The following is a 19,054-nucleotide window of genomic DNA, read 5'->3' on the forward strand; positions in this document are numbered from 1 at the left end:
CTATCAATGTTTAGATGCAGCATGTTGTCTTTTTTTTAAAAAGTTTGCTTATGGTGAGCCAAAGCTTCTCCATACTTGACAGCTGTCTGAGAGCTATAGCCACTGCCTTAAGGTGTACATGCTTTAAAAAGATCAGCTGTACAAAGTTATATCTTTATTTGGAAATTCTTACAGCAGACTGATCCAGTGGAGTATTCAGAAATGCAGGCAAAGGCAAGGAGTCATAAAAATAATCTCAAGAAATCAAAGGGAATTGAGGAAGCATTATTTGCCAATAAACCGAGGTGGTCGTTTCTCCCTGAAAGCAGCCATCCCTTCCTGACGGTCTCTTGTGGGAATATTCTACATCAAAAAAAAAAAAAAGGTATATTTTTCATTGACAAGTCTGATATGTTTTTAAGTACTGATTAATTTGGCAGTAGTAGTCTAAGGCTAAGATTGCTTTTCTTTCAATGATACATGAAGTCCCACGTTCTGCAATTAGGAAAATAAAGAGACTGGGTTGTAGTGCAAATCACAAGCAAAGCATCTAAGACAGAGCCCAGAGAACTATACAGGGAAACAGTTTTCCATGAATGTAATACTTTGCCTCAGTGTATTTTAAGATGGTAGTTACATTATTCTGTTAGCTGAGAAAGACACATGCTCTCAAAACTTGTCATAAAGAATGACCACAGCAAGAATCAATTTTTGAATTTGTTAAAATAAAACCATTCATAATGCTCATCCTTTAATTGTATCATTGAAACTAAGAACACCCAATTACTTTAGAGAGAAGGGTATTTAAGGACAGACTTTGGTCTCAGGCAGAGAGAGGTAGTAGTGCATAACAGCAACTATTATTCTGAACTAGATACCTGGAACTGCACTCAAGTATGTTATCAAAGCTTTAGATTTAGCTGTTAGTGTTCCCTTATAGAGAGGAAAATACACAAGGACACGGAATACCTGGACCTAGCTTTAGAAAGTGTACAGTTGTTCCTTTACCTACCTGGGCATAACACATCTCCTCAATAGCCATCCCTGATGCAATGTCAACCTGGGGATGAGAGGGAATCAATAAACTTCACTTGTAGCGAGTGGCCTTCACTCCTCTATTAGAACTACAGTGTTAGCATCTGTAGAAAAAAATTCCTGCCATATTAGTTTTGTTTTAAAGTCTTTAATACTCCTACAATGGTTTTAAATGCCTGATCTAAACAAGGACTATAGCTCATCTGCTCTAAACATTTTTACTGTAGTAATCTACGAGCTGCCTGTCCGCTTCATTTACCTCAGTATTTAAAAAAAAAAAATATTACCTCCATTCCTCTGTTTATTGCCAGTTTTCCCATTTTCACAGCAAATGGAGCCTTTATTAAAAAAATAAGCCACAACAAACATGTAAAAAAATTAAAGCCACATCATAATAAGTGTTGTTATATCATTATCCTAGCTTCAAATGACCTTTTAGTCTATAGAAATTTGCAGGAAGTTAGTAAGTATTTAAAAAAAACACCAAAACCCAATTTGGCATTCTTGAGAGTTAATAGATGCACATGGTGCATGGCTCCAGTGTGTCCTGCAGGTCTGTGTTACCACAACTGGGAGGTAAAGCTGTCCGGTGAGTTAAGCAGCTGGATGTTAACACTTGTTCCTACAGAAAGTGCACTCAAAAGAGTGGACGGAGTTAAGGGTCTTACCCATCAGGAAACCAAGGCTTCAGTATTTAATAGAAAGGAATTTTCAATTGTTTGTTTGCTCTCTCTTAAGGGAAGCAGAAATGCCATCTGTACATTGACCACATGAATAATATACTTACCTGAGGAAGGATTTCTTCAGCCAAAGTTAATGCTCTCTGGTAAGCCGCGTCTCCCTCACTGTTTTGTGGCACTGCGTGGTTTACTAATCCCACTGAGGCGGCTTGCTCTCCGTCAATCTGCCTACCAGTGAAAATGAGTTCCTTCGCAAGACCTATTCCAACACATCTGGGCAGGCGCTGGGTTCCACCTTATGACAACAGCAAAACCACTGTTACCCATTTCTGAGAAATGCCCCCAAACACAACACTATTTTGTCTCCTTGTATAACAAGGAGGTTTGAAAAATACAGATCATATGTTTCTTTAATAACTATGAACATGTAAACATTCTGCAAGGCATCTGAAAGGCTTCAGCATCCCTTCTGCCTATTTTGATAAACAGGAAAAGGGGTAAAGGGACTTCCCTAAATCCATAGCAAGTCTGAGACAGGGCTTAGAACAGAACTCTTGATTCATAGATAATCTTGGGTCACTGTAAGATGCTACTTTAATTTACATTCAAAACACTTCAGGTGCTCTAGTGGCAAAATATTTACTATACAGCTGAGAAAGTAAGAGACTGAAGATTTAATGAGGGTTACCTGCTCCAGGAAGAAGCCCTCTTGTAGCCTCAATAAGGCCCATTTTAGCTGATGAAGCTATTAAAAAAATAAATAGAGGATTTAGTTACTTTTTGATCCATGTAACTACAAATTTTCCATACTGAACTGATGAATAAAACTACAGTCAGTACTGAACAGGAACTCCATTTCTCCAGGTAGCTAGAAAGTCTGAATACTACACTGCTTAACCAATGTCCACCTCAAGTCAGACGAGGGACGTGTAGTATGGCTGCTTACCCCAACATAGCAATCTTATCTAGAAAAATGAACCTTGGGTCCATACTAGAAGGAATGTAATGGGTGGAAAAATGGAGACAGAAGAAGGAAGTCTTCCAGTCCAAACTGATTTAAGTAGGGGAGGTTAGACCTAGCTAGAGTGCTGATCTAGTATTACATGATAATAATTAATTCTACCAATGAACAGTTTTCTGAAGGAATCCTAATCTTGTCTAAAAATAAGCTTTATCTTTTAAGCAAGGAAGCTGCTTTCCCAATAATAACTAAACATCACAATTTCTGGACAAATGCCTATGCATTTCCTGAACTCTGCAAGTACCTCTCTTAGCCTACTGGATTCCATTAACAGTCAGCTATCCTGCATCTAAGTTCTCTTTAAAATACAGTCACCGATTACAAGAAGATCCCTGCATTAAGCAACACACAAACCTGCTACTCGAAGGTCACAAGCCAGCGCCAGTTCTAGTCCACCACCCAAAGCATAGCCATCTATTGCGGCAATTGTGGGTACAGGCAGGGCAGCTAAAGAAGACAACAGGTATTACACAGTTTTGTTCCAGAAGTTCTGTTCCACTTACTTCTGGAATGTAAATGCTTAAATTCTAAAGCTTTTAGTAGTTCTCAAATTCAAAATTGCTCAAGAGTTAATTTTGTTCTGCCACAAACTTTCTGACTGTGTCTAAACAGTAGAAACTACCTTTCTGCACTTCTCCTTAGATGCAAAGCAGCATGCAAATGCAAGCTACTGCAACAGAGAAGAGGATTAATTGTCTCCTTGGAAATTTATGATTTAAATATCCAGATGGTGCAGTTTAACAGTTGAAACAAAGACACCATCCCTAACCACTGTTACAATGACTGGCTCTTCTGGTGCTTTTGTTGGCCAAGGCTCTTGAACCTGGTAAACACTGTTGTCACCTCACAGCTGAGGAACCTGAGGTACCTGGAGATCAGTGGCTTGACAAGATACATTTTCAAATACTCTGGGAGCTGGAAGCAGACTTCAGAGGTGACCTAGTTCTGTGCTGTAACTACCCCCTGCCCCCAGCTGCCTCTGTGGTTTGCGGGACAGGGTCATTCTTTCTACACTGTTGTTTGGGTTTTAATTACTGCAATTCCGATTGGTATTTTAGTCAGATTTCACTTTGCTATTCCTCTCCAGTGAGAGCAGAATAATTCATAAATAGGGAAGGAGAAAAAAAAATTGCAGAAATTATTTTTCACAAAAAAAAAAGGGGGGGGAGGAGTTGTAGGTACAAAATCCCTGACTTTCAGCAAATCCATTCACAGATCCAAATCCACCTTCATAGGTCATTGCCGTATCAAGAGTGCTTCTCAGCACGTATTGAAAGTGGGACAACCAACACAGCTCATTTTGTCCAGCACCGTCTCCCAAGGATTACACAGACCTGTATATAGAATGCTTTGTTATAGTAGGTGCTGCTTATACGCATGTGTGTGCGCTGCTCTTTGTCATGGCTAAAGGCAGTACTGAAATGCATCTTGTCCTTGGAGGGGCAGCAGGGCAGTTGGTATTTAATTCTAATCAGATCGCTGTTTCAGGCATAAGCTGGAGCCACTTGGGAAGCTACTCCAAAATGGATAACCTGCTGGGGCCAGCATCCTTCCCTTCCTGCAGCATTTCTAATTGTCTCAGTACAGGCAGTCTAGGACAAGTTTCCCAATGGAGATAATCATTTACCTATTTCATCCATGAGATTTCTCAGCCTTTTAACAAAGTATCCAACTTCCTCATCATCCATCTTTGCACGTTCCTTCAAGTCTGCACCTAAATAGAGGAGGAAAAGGTTCCCTTCTGTCCCTGTCCGGGGGCAGACTATTTCAGAAGTCTTCAAGTACAGTGTTCAGGTTAGGTAAGCTCAGTGGAAGCTGGTGTGGATATCCGGGCCGGAGCAGTGGTTAGGGTGCTCCTCTGTTCCCTTTCAACAAATTTCAGAAAGGAGCACCAATTATTGTAAGGATGATAACCCATAAATCTGGAAATCAAGGACTCCAATACGAGAGACACCTGTGCTTGAAGATGGTTATAAAAAGAAACCAAACAGTAGCGCCACGCAGCCTGTGTGGCTCACTCCATCACACACGTCTTCATCACTGAAGCTGAAAGGCAGACAGGTGAAAGAGAACAATGTGTTTGTTATTAGCTACACAAAAGCCAGCCCATTTTCCTTTTAGTGTGCATTTCCAGCTGCTTTTCTGCACAATCTGATCAGCACACAACCCTAAGAGCCATCGGGTTTTTAAAGATTAATTTGCAGAGCCTGTGTTACTTACCAGCACAAAATACACCTTTCACCTCGCTCTTGAACACCACCACACGAACCTTCTCATCAAAGCGGAGCTGTTCCAGAGCACTGAACAGCTACGAAGGAGGGAGTACAAACAAGAGAAATAAAACTTTAAGAATATGGCATGTGTAGAATTAAGTTTAGCAAGCTCCTACTCTATGATAAAAGTATGTTGGTTTTTTTTTTCCCCTGCAAGTGTCAGGAATTTCCTGGAAATCACATATGTGGAGCCAGCAGGATCCTTCCATGACAGCCTCAGAACAACACGTTTCCCCATCTCTTTTTTTCTTCCACTGACAGATGAACCTTTGCGGTACCTTAAACTCCCCTTCCTGTCCAGGCATGAGCCAGACTTTCTCTGCAATATATTAACTTCAAACAGATCATCTGCTAAGGTCTGACAATGAGTGTGTTTTTGTTGTAACTACACAAGTAAGGACTTGCGTCTGAGTTAGGAACTTAAAGTAACTCCAATATCTCTCTCCAGTCCACATCTGAAGTTACTGCAGTATACACACACACGTCAGTCTCTTTTTCTTCAGGCTAACCTGCCTTGCCCCAGTCTCCCACTGACCTTCAGCAAGAGATTAAGTTTTTGTTTCAGATTTCCCACAACTATTTTAATTGCATTTAGTTATTGATCATGATTCCAAAGATGTTTATAGGCCAGGCCCATACTCACTTCATTTACAAATACTTTTCCCAATGAATTTCTCGCGTGGGGTCGGTTCATTAGGATTTCAGCAATACCTTAGTAATAGGAGACAATTTCAGTTATACTTCATTTAATTCTCTGACACGGTAATTCAACTGGGAACAATATCTGCATATGCTGCATCTTCTCTTTCCTGAAAATGCATATAAAGTATACTCTAAAACAATCAGTTATTTTAGAAGTGGAGGTGGTAGACCATGTCTATAAAACCCAGTTATGCAGGACAACTGTAAAATTCAGTAGCACTGTGAGGAATATAAACAGACTTTTTAAAATCAACATGACATCCAAGAATATATGTCCCAGAATCACTGCAGGAATGGAAAAAAAACCCCAAACCCAAATGATCCATCTTAGGTTTCTGTTCCAAATGTTATTTATTTCAGTTTTTATTGTACAGTTGCACTGTGTTCAAGTACATTCCTTGAAGAAAACCATCCTCTTGGTATTGCTGTTTGCATGAGAATATTGCAGACTGGTCACTCTCGGTTTGCATTACAGAACAGTTTTGAAATTGCAGCTCCATTTAATTTAAAGCTAATAAGCTTATCAGTGGAAAGGACTTCAATCGAATTTCCTAAGCCCAAGTGGAAAAATAAGAGCACATCATCAACCTACTCCTCCCTTGCACTTGTGTCTTGCAAATGTTTGCCCAATGGTTTCTATACGCTTTGGAGGGAAAAAACCACCTCTCCTGTTTCCTCGGCTGGACTTCTGCTCACTTCCCAGGCCTCAACCCTGAAAGATGCTGTTGCTGCAGGTGCATAGATGTACCTTGCATCTGTCATTCCTGGTCCTTCTGCCCTGCCAGAAGGTGTCTGTCCCTCTGCCTGAACCAAGAGGTGTGTCACACGGGGACGGAGACACAGGTAACAGTGGGCACAAACAAAACCAATGGAAATTCACAATTCTGGTCACTGCAGTCATGTAACTAGCCAAACTACCAGGAACTGCGATACTTAACCCTTACCAGAAAGTAATTCCATTGGCAATCTGAACCAAAACTCACCTGGCTTAGTGCCTCTCATGCATGTAGAGGCACAGACGTGCCCTGGGGCAACCCGGGGCTGCTTCTACTCAGGCCTCTTGCATATAACTTAAAAACCCCTTGCACTCAGCTATTTATTTGGCAGCTGGGTTCTAGAAAAATGTATCAGGGCATAATTTGAAGGGAAAATATAGGAAGCAACCTGCCCCTGGTCGCTACGAGGGGGCACGCAGGGCGGGCCCGAGGGGCTGCGGGCCCCACCTGAGGTGCCTGGCAGGCCGGGCCGCACCTCAGGTGGGGCCCGCAGCCCCTCGGGCCCGGGGATATGTACGACACCCCCCCCCAGGTCGGCAGCTGATGCGTTTTAACGGGAATTATCAGAACTGAGCGGCTTAGCACCTCCGCACCACAGAAACAGCCCCTCAGGCGAGCGCCGCGGCCTAATCACCGGCCCGCCGCGGCCCCGCCGCACTCACCGCTGCGCTCCCCGCCGGCCGCGCCCACCAGCACCTCCGCGCCCCGCCGCGGGGCGGCCCTGGGGGCTCCGCCACCCCCGCGCAGCAGCAGGCGGCCCGCCCGCCCCAGCCGCAGCATGGCGCCCCTCGCCTCACGGGGGGCGATGGGAGGAGAGGGGGTGGAGGGAGGGGAAGGCGCGCTGGCCCCGCCCACTGGGCGTTGGCCCCGCCCCTCTGCTCCGCTGCTGCTGTCCGGGAGGGGTCTCGGCGGGGTCTCGGCCGGCGGGGAGCGCGGGAGGGGGTGCGCGGGCACCTGCTGGCCGTCGCCATCATGCAGCGCCGGGTGTTCGTGGTGGGCGTCGGTATGACCAAGGTACGGGCCGGGCCGTGGAGCCGGCCCAGCTCCGCGCCGCCGGCCTGAACCCTCCCCGGCGCCGCCTGCGCGTTCGGGCCGTGCAGGGGGGCAGAGCGAAACTCGGCGTGTGCGGTGGGACGGGGGCGGCCCGGGCGGGTCTTGTCTCCTGAGGCGGCGACGGCTGAGGGGCGCGGGGGGCGGTGGCGCGGGAGCCGTGCGCGGCCCCCTCAGGTGCGGTGAGGCCCCTGGCGAGGGGCGGTCGCTGCCCGTGGAGCGCGTTTGTGGAGCGGAGCGGAGCGGCCTGAGGTGGTAGCCGGGGCCCGCGGAGCGGCCTGAGGTGGCAGCCGGGGCCCACGGGCCCGGCCTGGGCGGCCGCGGCGCCACGCAAAGTTCACCTCTGGTCGGTGCGGCGGCGGGGACGGACGCGGCGGCCGAGTTAATGTTTTGAAGCCCGGTCGATATGACGGGTTTGCCGTGGCCAGAGTGTGTCCCCGTGTCACTGCAACCTCGGTCAAGTGCTTGACCCCTGGCGGTGAGCGGCCGGGGGCCGCTGGGCTCCGGGGGCACCGCGGACTCTCCAGGGGTGCCTGTGCCCGGCCAGCGGGTTCCCCCAGCGGGCTCACACGGCACGGCTTTGCAGCTCCCGGGAAGGAGGCTGGAGCGAAGTGTGTGTCGGCCTCCTCTCCCGAGTCACAAGCAATAAGACAAGGCGAAACAGCCTCAGGTTGTGCTGGGGAGGTTTACGTTGCGTGTTAGGAAACATTTCTTCACCGAAAGGGCTGTCAAGCATTGCAGCAGGCTGCCTGGGGAACCGGTGGAGTCACCATCCCTGGAGGGATTTAACTGATGTGTAGACATGGCGCTTAGGGACATGGGTTAGTAGTGGGCTTGGCAGTCCTGGTCGGACTTGATCTGAAAGGTCGTTTCCAACCTAAATGATTCTGTGATTCTCAAAGAGGAGCAAAAGCTAAAGGAACCTTCTTCATCTCGGTGGATGAAACTTAAGATTGGTATTTGCCAGTGAGAACCCCCCCACACTTTTAAATAACTTTTTTTTTTTTTATGGCTGCATGAATATTTCTTCAGCATGTGATGTGATAGGGAAGGAAATAAAGGGTAAAAGACTTCATTCTGTTCATTGAATTCATTGAACTGGATTGCAGAATGTGGTTTTGGAAGTTACTGGACCTCACCTGTGGTGTGCTCAAGGAAGGAACAGTAGTGTGGGAGAGACAACTAAAACTTTTCAGACACTATATTACATCTTAAGCATTTTGTTATGAAGTCTTTTAGGATTGCATCCTTTCTCTTTTTTAATCTTAATTATATAATATCTGCTAAAAATTGGTATACCTTCTCAAAACAACAATCTGTGTTTCCTTGTCTTTCATTTTCGGAGGTGGATCATCTTAGTTATCAGTTTTGTGTGATTTGAGAAATTGTCCATACTCTCTTCCCCGCTTTGTTAGCCCAGGTAACATCAGGCAATCTTACAGACTTTTACAATGATCAGTTCATTGACTGATTTTTCTTACGACCTTCAGTTTGAAGGTTCTTTGTCTAAATTAAGGGAAGGAGGCACTACAGAAAGTACAGCTAAGTGTTGCAAAAGACTGGAGTTGGGGAGGTAAGCATATGGAGGTAGCAAATTATCTTTTATATACTAACAGTGAACGTCAAATAATTTCTGGAACTTTAAGAAGCTAGTATGGTGTAAAAATGCAAAGCACATATATTTGTTTGTGGACACTCATGAGTTGTACTACGAAGAAAACAAATGTAACCTGTACCCCAATGGTGAGGGGTAGGGTAGGGTTTGGTATAATTTGTAACAAAGCGAAATATGGCTTGGAAAGGGAGTAGAAGCAAGTTCCAAACAAAGAACAAGCATTTTATTGTTAAAAAATAGAAGTATAACAAAATAAAGTTGAAGCAGAGGTATTTATCAAAGCCTTAGTGAAGATTATGTCATGTATTATAATGAAGCAGCGAACACAACTGTTACTCTCTTGTCCCACCCAGAGGCTTTGGACAGGGTTATTGTCCATCTCCATACAAGTCATGGATCTTCTTTAAGACTGAGCAAAACTGGTCCTCAGCTTCCATAAAACTGCATTATTTTATGGTTTTAGCCGTCACAGGGTCTGACAGTAGCACTTAGGAACTGTGCAGATTTTGTGCAAGCACTTTCAGGTCAATTAAATTAAACTAAATTGTTTGCATTATTTAAAACTGATTGTTCAGAAACCTATTTCTAAAGTAAATATTAAGATTATACCTGTACCAGTTTAAGCAAAAGATGTATTAAACCTCACTGTGTTTTGTTCTTGTGTGTTTTTTTTTCCCTTTTTTTTTCTTGTCAGTTCACAAAACCTAATGAGGAGAGTGCTGATTACCCTGATATGGCTAAGGAGGCAGGTAATTTAATAATAAAGCATTTAGTGTGATTGCTGACACTTACTTTAAGTCTCACAGTTAATCTTTTTATTACACATATGAAGGAACAGCTACTGCTCACTAAATAGATACGTATAAAAAGCAAATCTAAAACTGATGAAAAAGAACACTTACAAAATCCACAACTGACCTGTTCAGCTCTCTGCCTTCCAGTACTGAAGTCAGAAGGATAGCTTAAAATTGGATTGGACACTTAAATGATTTCATGCTTAACCTGTATTATTCAAACATAATTTCATCGGGACAAATAACCTTTATGCATGAACACAGAATTTATTGCATGAAATTTTCTGATGAAGGAGCTTGTTCAGAACTCAAAATACTGCAAAATTGTCCTTATGAGAATGAAAATGCAAGGCTATGTTAACCAGTCACATTACGTAATAAGTCATTTTTACAGCTCTTTTTCTTGTATGTGAATGCATGATTCATACATACTACTCTAGGTTTGCTTGTTATGGTTGTGAGAGTTGCTTCTGCCCTGCCTCCCTTCAATATTTAACTTTTTTTTTCAACTTTTCAACTCTTTTTAGGCCAGGCAGCTTTAACTGATGCTGGGATTCCGTATTCAGCAGTGCAACAGGCATGTGTTGGTTATGTTTACGGTAAGTAGTGTCATTTGACTGGGATGTGACATCTGTGACATTTGCAACATCTGTGCGGATAAAGTATGGGGGATCCCATCAATTTCAGGTTATAATAATTCATCATCTCAATTTGTAGAACTGTCTCAAACTTCTAAAAATTATTATTTTTAGTGATCACAGATCTATGTCTGTTTATTTGTGGAGTTTATGGCTCTAGTTGTGGGTATGGAAAGACTTCCATAAAGTTGTGTCTTCCAAATGTGTTTCATACAAGTAGCTCAGCCAGATCAGGTGGTATATTTATTCAAGTAGCGCAAAACTTCCATATTTTAATGTTTATGGCAATAGACTTGAAAATTCTGTTATTCTTTGTGTGATGCTCTGTGTAGTGCACTGGAATGGATTAGCTTGTTTATCCATTGCTCTTGAGTTGAAGACACTTGCTAGGGGTATTTTGGGGATCAAACATGTACTGTGTACTTGCATTTTTCGGTCCAAAAGCACATGAGAGATACCTGAATGGATTCAGCTCTTAAGTGATAGATCAGACCTATGCTGTGAGATGCTCATAAGTATTTTAATCCTATGGACATACACAGAAACATAACCATGATTTAACGTACTGTATAAGGTTAATGAGAGTACATGCATTAGTATGTCTCCAGAATAATGCCTCACAGCTGATATATACAAAACTAAATTGTTTACATACCAGCACAGTGCTGCCCTGCCTTCATTAGCAGCAGGACCCTTGTCATGGTTTAACCTGAGCTGGTAGCTAAGTCCCACACAGCTGCTTACTCACTCCCCCACAGTGGGAGAGAATTGGAAGGGTAAAAATAAGAAAACTCATGGGTTGAGGTAGACTGTAAAGCAAGTGCTGCACATGCAAGCAAAGCAAAACAAGGAATTCATTCACCACTTCCCCTTGGCAGGCAGGTGTTCAGCCATCCCCAGGAAACCAGGGCTCCATCATGCTTAACGGTTGCTTGGGAAGACAAATGCCATCACTCTGAATGTCCCCTCCTTCCTCCTTCTTCCCCCAGCTTTATATGCTGATGTGATATCACGTGGTATGGAATACCCCTTTGGTCAGTTGGGGTCAGCTGTCCTGGCTGTCCCCCCTCACAGCTTCTTGTGCACCCCCAGCCTGCTCACTGGTAGGGGTGGTGTGAGAGGCAGAAAAAGGCCTTGGTTCTGTGTAAGCCCTGCTCAGCAATATCAAAAACATCTCTGTATTATCAACACTGTTTCCAGTGCAAATCCAAAATGTAGCCCCACACTAGCTACTGTGAAGAAAATTAACTATATCCCAGGCAAAACCAGCACAACTCTCAAACACATTTTCTAATAGACACCCTCAACAGAAGCCTTTAATTTGCAGTCACTGCTTGTTGTAGTGAGAGGAGATGGTGTTAAATGAGTGGTTTGAACCTTTTCCTGTCACTACAGTTCACAGATGCCCAAGGTATTTCTCAAAGCAGTCAAAATCAGATTTTGATATAGGGAAATCTGTTTCCATTCCAAAGATTTTTCCATGTATTTTCTTCCTGTTTCTCTATTAATGACTGTATCATGGCAGCTGAAGTAGGGTCAGTCAGCTGTGATACCTGTCGCAGCTTCCAAGCCACACGTCTTAAGGCGTTTCTGTCCAGTCCAGTTACCTTCCATTGATTCATGCCCTGTTATCGCAGAAGCAGGACAAACACGTTTTTAAAATCTGATGATTTTCATCTTGTTTCGAAGGTTCTTGTACTGTGGATACTTGAGAGACATACTCAAGATGACAGTGCAAAAGTTCAAGTTTATAGTTTAAGTGGTAGCTTTGTGCGTACATGGTAGAATTTCTTTTTACTAGTGAAGTTTGAGTATATACCTTATTTTAATACTGTGTCTTGTGTATAAAGGTGACTCAACCTGTGGACAACGGGCTATCTATCATGGTTTGGGTTTAACTGGCATTCCTATCATTAATGTTAACAACAACTGTGCTACTGGATCAACTGCTTTGTTCATGGCCAGACAACTAGTAGAAGGAGGTGAGTTGTTTTGCTCTGGGGCTGCTGTTTCTATAAATACTGCTTGAATGAAGAGCAGAACTAGAATGCATGAGTACTGAGCTGTGAATGTCTGATCCTCATAGGCAAAGTTGTGTTTTCTGCCACACTCAGCTGAAAAGGTTGGTCAGTTGTATGTACAAATATAAGACAAAGCACTTTAAGACTATCAGTGTGAACTGGAGCATTATATATGCACCTAAGACTACGTCTGTGATGCAGTAAGCTGGTGCATATGGATATAAACGTCCTTTCCTACGTCATAAGCTGTATGAACCTAATAAGTAGTAAGCCAGTTAAGTTTATTCTGGAAAAGTTGTTTGAAGTAATACAGAACAAGTTGCAGTATAGTACTGCAACACACTAGGCTACAGGATGAAAAGGAGAGAAGAATCTGTGAGGAAGATTATTTATTTATTTATTTTTAACTTTAACACTGATGTTTGACTGACACATTTTTGGAAGGGAGGGAAAGAGAGCAATGCCTTGTGACAGACTGCTTGAAACTGACAGATGACTGTTTCCTTCTGTTTCTGCAGTTCCTTTGCGGACATTTTGCGCTTTAATGCTGATGTTTCTGTAATGAAAACTATAGTAATATTCTGTAGGATTATTTTAGTATTTGTAGCAGAGATGTAAGTGCTTGGTCATCTTAAGATGACTGATGTCAAACAGTTTAAAAACAAACCCAAACCCGGTAGTGACCTCTCATTCTTCAGTATCAATATGTATGTATCAATACCGTTCCCACTCCAATTTGACTGTCTTTCAAAAATGAAGAAAGGAGGAGGAGCAGCTGGTAGGTGTTTATGTATAATTCTTGTAACTGAAGAGTTGTTAGTACATAATGTCCTTTATAATTGCATTGTGTTTTAAATAGCCATAAATTTTATTTTAAGGTTTGGCAGATTGTGTTCTGGCACTTGGCTTTGAGAGGATGGCAAAAGGATCCCTTGCTTCAGGTGTAAGTGTCTGAAACACTTTATACATTTCATTGTATTTGTAGATACACCTCATTCTTTAAGACATATTCTCATAAATACCAGTTGCTTTAAGATGTGGCTGTAGATGATTAGAAAATAAAATATTCTTTTGATCCATGGAAACTTTTAATGAGTTCTGTGATTCTGATTGCAGTTATGATATAAAAATTTTGTATGGAATGTTTTAGAATTAATTTTTAGTACATCATGCTTTTAGTATTTTGCCAAGAATACGTTAAAGGCAGGGTTAATAGAGAATGATGAAAATACCAGATAGAATACTGAAGCACTGAGCAATGGAAGTGTCTTTCTCCAAGTGATGCAGCAAATTTAAAGAAAGAATCTGTGTCTTCTGGCTTTTGATGTGATGCTTACTCAGTTGACCAGTTAACACACTTTCTCGAAAAACTAAGTGCTTCTGTAAATCTTTCTTTCTTGTCTCTTCTTTGTTTTCACTGAAGAAGTGTGGGGGTTTTTGTTTGTATTTTGCCTTATGGCAAGCAATATTAGAGCCCATATGTTGTTTAACTACAGAACTACCAAATTTGATAATATATGCAGAGGTTTGGGTGAGAAGTGTTAAATTTAACAACTGATTGAAATGAGTAAGAGTTATCTTTATCATGCTTTATGATATTTCATCTAAGCTTCATTGAAAATACTAATACAGTATTGATCTTATAACTTGGAACTATATTCACTATAGGATTTTAAGCTGAGGTGAAAAATACCTGAAGTCCTCTGCTGAAAATAGTGACTATGATAGAAATTGCACTGGAGTGGGCCTTGCCATGAATCAGTGCAGTGATCATAATGTTTGTCACTGCACAATGTAAATAAGCATTTTCTGCTTATTTACTCTTTCTTATAGTTGAGAAATCGTGAATGCCTCAAAACATGTCACTGCAGTGCAGCATGCTGCCCAGTGGAATTGTTAAAATACCAGACAAAACCCACCATTTATTTTGCTTGAAATCCATGGCACTCTTTTGTGGCAATCTTGTAAAGAAAAGGAAATTATGACTTGCTTTATAACTATTTCCCTTCTTTTTAGTTTTCAGACAGAACTAGTCCAATTGACAAACATTTGGAAATTATGATAAATAAATACGGCTTAGCAACCGCTCCAGTAGCACCTCAGATGTTTGCAAGTGCTGGGAAAGAACATATGGAGAAATATGGTATGTTAAAATCAATTTTTTTCTTTGACCTCTTTTACTGAAGTGATTTTTTTAAAAAATACATATATTAGTATTCCGTTTTTAAAAAATGATAGCATTCTTTGGCCTTTCTTTTTAACTTAAGTACTACAACTGCAACATCCACAGCTAATACAAATGGGAATACATTTGCATGGGGTTATCTACAGAAAAATTGGTGATGTGTAGGCAAACCAAACCATCAGAAGACAAAATTAAGGCTGTGATACAGTGTCCGGTATTCAAGCTGATGGTATGGTTTGTGGTTCTGTAAGGTCTGGGCGAAAAGGCTGCACAACTTCTGCATTTTTTTCTTGTGTCTTAGAACGGGTAGATAGGCTTGGGACTGCATTGTTTGACAAAAGCTTTCAGGTATTTTATTTAATATATAGTGCTAGGCTGCTGCCACTGCTGAGTCATACCCCCTCACCAGACAAGGGAATTGGCTCCAAGGTAGCAGGCTGGCCTGTTCAGCATCTTTTATTTGCACTTAGTTTTAGACTACTGTATGGAAAAATTTTAGACTTGGACTCCAATATGTCACTGCAGCTGTTTTGCACTGATAGGAAAGTGAACATTCAAGTCTCAGTAATATAATAATACTTTAAATAAAATGCACTTATTTTCAGTATTTTTATCATAGTAAGTGTTAAGTATCCAAGTAGGATGTTCTGTTAGCTAAAACTCGACCATGTTTAGTAGTCTTTATCTAACATCTGGACCCAAGTTCAGTTCTAAGGAAAGCCTTGATAACACATCTCTTGTAAAGGTCAAATTCTTATGATGCAATATTTAAAATGCTGTGTTAGCACTCTTTAGTAAACAAAGTACTTGCTTTCCCCTTCCAGGGACAAATCCAGAGTACTTTGCAAAAATTGCATGGAAGAATCATAGCCATTCAACTAAAAACCCGTGAGTAATGTACTCTACCTCTATATTGAACATATATTGCTGTTTAAAAAAAAATAATCATGCAAAACTGAGTAATAGTTTTAGAAATACTTTGCAGAGTACTTTCTTTATTATGGAATGAGAATTACACCCAGCATAAATTTTATATCCAGTGCCTTATACTTTGTAAAAACAGCTCATATAGCTGCCTAATAGTGTGATATTAGTATGTCTGTTGCTAAGGGCTGTGCTAAAACTAAGATGACATCTATATGTTTTCTTAGGTATTCCCAGTTCCAGCAGGAGTACACATTAGATGAAGTTCTGCATTCTCGCAAAATTTTCGATTACTTGACTATCTTACAGTGTTGGTAAGGAGAGGACTTAGCATTTTGATGTTAAGACAAATGTGGTAGGACATCTATTTAAATAAGTCTGTTTGCATCTAAATTAAAATTGACAGATTAACTTAAGTAAAAGTTCTTACAAAGAAAAGAAACGTGAAATATCTTTCTTGACCAAATGCCATCTAGGTATTTGTTCACTGTATAATACAGCAAGCTGAAATATGTTTTGTACTGTGGGGCTGTCATGTCACTCTGCATCTTCTACCAGTGTGCATCCGTTGCTGTTAAGTGTTAACTCTTCTCTTCAGCCTTTCTTAGACACTCCTGAAGGGCTTGTTGTTAAGTAGAAGCTTCCATCCCACCCCCCAGACTGAAAAACCTTAATGATACGTTTCTATTTTTGTAGCATGCTTTTCAAGTGTCTGTTACAAATATTATTGAAAGTGTCCAGCAAACTCTGGAATTTACAGTTTCAGTGGCATCAGCCAAAGAAAGTGGCTTTTATTTGTCCTTTTGGGTTTCTGGTTTGTATTAAAAGATAATTCTATGGAAGATTGACATTACTAGTTCAGAATGATGACATTATTTTTCTTTCAATCAGTCCAACATCAAATGGTGCTGCAGCTGCAATTTTGGCTAGTGAGGAGTTTGTGAAAAGGTACAAGTTGCAGCCCAAAGCTGTGGAAATTCTAGCCCAGGTGATGGCTACTGATTATCCAAGCACATTTGAAGAAAACAGTTGTATAAAGATGGTAGGTTTACAATTCTGCATTCCCTGATACTCCTCAGGATTTTTTTTTTTTTTTTTAGTACCTGCAAGTCCTAATAATACTGTAGACATGTCAGTAAGCAAACAAGTTATACTTTGTGGTGCATGCAAAAGTAATTTAATTTGGGCAGGTGGAGTAAATGAAGAGTATGGTTGTGGAATAATGGAAAGAAATTTATAAACAGGTTATTAATAACCTAGTTTTTACCAAATTATTTAAAGGCTACTTTTTAAGCAATTTGAACGGCAAGAAAAAACACTTCTTTAATTTTCCTGTTTATAAGATTAGTGAAACTTAAAGCAATTTTATTTATGTCTGTGTAATACTGAAGCTGAAATAACCTCTTGGGTGTGGTCATGATTACGGTGCTTAACTAGAATGAAGGAAAAGACCTGAACTGCAAAATTTGGATCCCACTGCAAATTGACTAAAATAATTGGATGTAAGTCAAACCAATTGAATACCCAGTAGTTTCTACTGCAGTCATGTTCTGTTTGGGTTTCAAGTACAGTTCTAGTCAGATAGAAAAAGGTAGCAAGACAGCTTTAGGATTTGTTTCAAGGCTTTTGGTCGTGAGTCATGGAAAGGAGCAGTTTGACTTGTGAACAAGGTTGAGAAAATAGAGGAAATTCCTCAGAAAAGAATCCACATGCCAGCAATGAGACGTAGAATGTATTATTTGTTTCTGTACAGTTCATACTGTATGAATACTAAACTCTGTGGTATGTGATGCCTTAAAATAAATTAGAATGCCACCTCGTATAGGTTACTTTCACTTACAGGATATATACAGGACTATACAGCACATTTAAAATTAAGTGTAGAAATGAAATTGCTAGCTATGTTTCTTTAATGATATTTTAACATACAACTTCTTGTTGCAGGTTGGCTATGATATGACTAAAAAAGCTGCAGAAAAATGTTTTGAAAAAGCAGGCCTAAAACCTGCAGATGTTGATGTGATTGAACTTCATGACTGTTTCTCAGTTAATGAGTTCATTACCTATGAAGCTCTGGGACTCTGTCCAGAAGGTAATAGCATCAATAAAGATTATTGTTTTATTGAAATGGAAAGCATTAAAAATATCTTTTTATCTGTTCATATAATTAGAACTTTCAGTTGACTGCTGGACAGATGTATATTTGAAAGTCTTATTGGCTAACCTCATAAGAGGGAAAAGCAAGTTACCACTGTAGTAGCATAAGGAAGGCCTGCAAACTCTAGAATTAGTTTAATAAAGGAGCGTGTTACTGTGATTTCTGAAAAAATATACAAGACAAAGTGGTGGAGAGCTATGTGAAATCAGACAGCTAGCTTGTGCAGGGATGGCTCTTGTAAGCAAGCAGAGCAAGGAAATTAAGGATTCTCATGATCATTCTCAGTGTTATGCCCCTCTTCCAGGGCTGTATATTTGCTACCCCAAGATTCCCCTCCATCTTTGTATTACTCTTTAAGAAGATAAAAATTGGACAAGAATTTCTTATAGAGGACATTAACAAGTTGCTTATCTTTGATGTGACTTTTTAAAGATCTTGAAACATCTTTGCCTTTGAAAATAGAGTTGTTGGCAAGTTGTGAACGTGCTTCTGAAATCAGCTGTGTAACAGTGCACAATCTATCCAGATTAGTTCAGTTTCATTGAAGTGAGTGGATTTACAACAGGTTAAATGGCTGTGGGGTTCAGTTCTCTGTATGTAAGTCAAACCACTAAAACTTTTTACTGCAGAGGTTTTTGTTTAAAATCAGGCAAATAATGCATCAAACTACTACTTCAGTATTTGGTATATTTAAACTCTAAATGTATTTTTGCTTTGCATAAATAATAACCTGATGTAATCTTTCTCTAATTTATTTTTAACTAATTTTGAGGAAATATTGCATTCTATCACTAGATGGTGTATTGTGTCCAGGCTAAGCTTTCTCACTGAGACAAGCATTTCATAGAAACTCGGGAAGATTTTTTTTGTGTTTGTAGGTCTCAAATATTTGGTTATGAATGCTTGCTTTTTACTGTTGTCTTTACTGTGTTTTTATGGTATCTGCAATAAAAATAGTACGTTTGACATTATTTAACTATAGGTACATTAAGTTTTAACTTCATTCCTTTAATCAAAGACACTGAAAAATCCTGACGGTAATTGCCTTTTTGACTAATAAGCCTTGTGTATGGCAATTTAATAGTACAATTGTCACCACCTTTCAGTCAGTCTGACCTTAATAGTATGTCAAACTTATCTTGGAACTGTGGACAAATTAGACATAGCGATTAGTGAAATGGTGAAATCCACGTTGTGGATTTA

General features: G+C 40.7%; 2 protein-coding genes across 4 annotated transcripts in view; one reads left to right on the forward strand and one right to left on the reverse strand.

The window, feature by feature from the left end:
* Positions 1-132: 132 nt before the first annotated feature.
* ECHDC2 (enoyl-CoA hydratase domain containing 2) lies at positions 133-7,440 on the reverse strand. 3 transcript variants are annotated; one of them, XM_055725307.1, is made up of 10 exons: positions 7,129-7,283; positions 5,632-5,699; positions 4,936-5,023; positions 4,343-4,429; positions 3,070-3,162; positions 2,383-2,439; positions 1,802-1,989; positions 1,302-1,352; positions 992-1,039; positions 133-342 (listed from the first exon to the last, which is right to left on the reverse strand). In XM_055725307.1, the coding sequence occupies exons 1-10, from the start codon at positions 7,244-7,246 to the stop codon at positions 265-267; spliced, it is 876 nt and encodes a 291-aa protein (XP_055581282.1). In that variant the 5' UTR covers positions 7,247-7,283; the 3' UTR covers positions 133-264. The 3 variants fall into 3 exon arrangements, with proteins under 3 accessions (XP_055581282.1, XP_055581280.1, XP_055581281.1); XM_055725305.1 differs by lacking the exon at positions 5,632-5,699 and having other exon boundaries at positions 7,129-7,440; XM_055725306.1 differs by lacking the exons at positions 133-342; positions 5,632-5,699 and having other exon boundaries at positions 992-1,118; positions 7,129-7,440.
* Positions 7,346-19,054, forward strand: part of SCP2 (sterol carrier protein 2) — a 21,579-nt gene continuing 9,870 nt past the window's right edge. The window contains exons 1-10 of the mRNA XM_055725304.1: positions 7,346-7,480; positions 9,826-9,880; positions 10,453-10,524; positions 12,414-12,545; positions 13,463-13,527; positions 14,601-14,727; positions 15,594-15,657; positions 15,921-16,007; positions 16,585-16,735; positions 17,638-17,785. Of these exons, the coding sequence (XP_055581279.1) occupies positions 7,439-7,480; positions 9,826-9,880; positions 10,453-10,524; positions 12,414-12,545; positions 13,463-13,527; positions 14,601-14,727; positions 15,594-15,657; positions 15,921-16,007; positions 16,585-16,735; positions 17,638-17,785 (943 nt within the window). The 5' untranslated portion in view covers positions 7,346-7,438. The remainder of the gene's footprint in view (positions 7,481-9,825; positions 9,881-10,452; positions 10,525-12,413; positions 12,546-13,462; positions 13,528-14,600; positions 14,728-15,593; positions 15,658-15,920; positions 16,008-16,584; positions 16,736-17,637; positions 17,786-19,054) is intronic.

The sequence above is a fragment of the Falco cherrug genome, chromosome 12, assembly GCF_023634085.1.
Source record: "Falco cherrug isolate bFalChe1 chromosome 12, bFalChe1.pri, whole genome shotgun sequence".
NCBI classification, from domain to species: domain Eukaryota; kingdom Metazoa; phylum Chordata; class Aves; order Falconiformes; family Falconidae; genus Falco; species Falco cherrug.

Coding starts and splice junctions, on each gene's coding strand:
- ECHDC2 (XM_055725305.1), bottom strand. CDS start 7,440: ATGATGGCGACGGCCAGCAGGTGCCCGCGCACCCCCTCCCGCGCTCCC. Junction 5,024..7,128: donor GGCCGGCGGGGAGCGCAGCG/GTGAGTGCGGCG, acceptor CCTCCTTCGTAG/CTGTTCAGTGCTCTGGAACA. Junction 343..991: donor AGGAGATGTGTTATGCCCAG/GTAGGTAAAGGA, acceptor TTTTTGATGTAG/AATATTCCCACAAGAGACCG.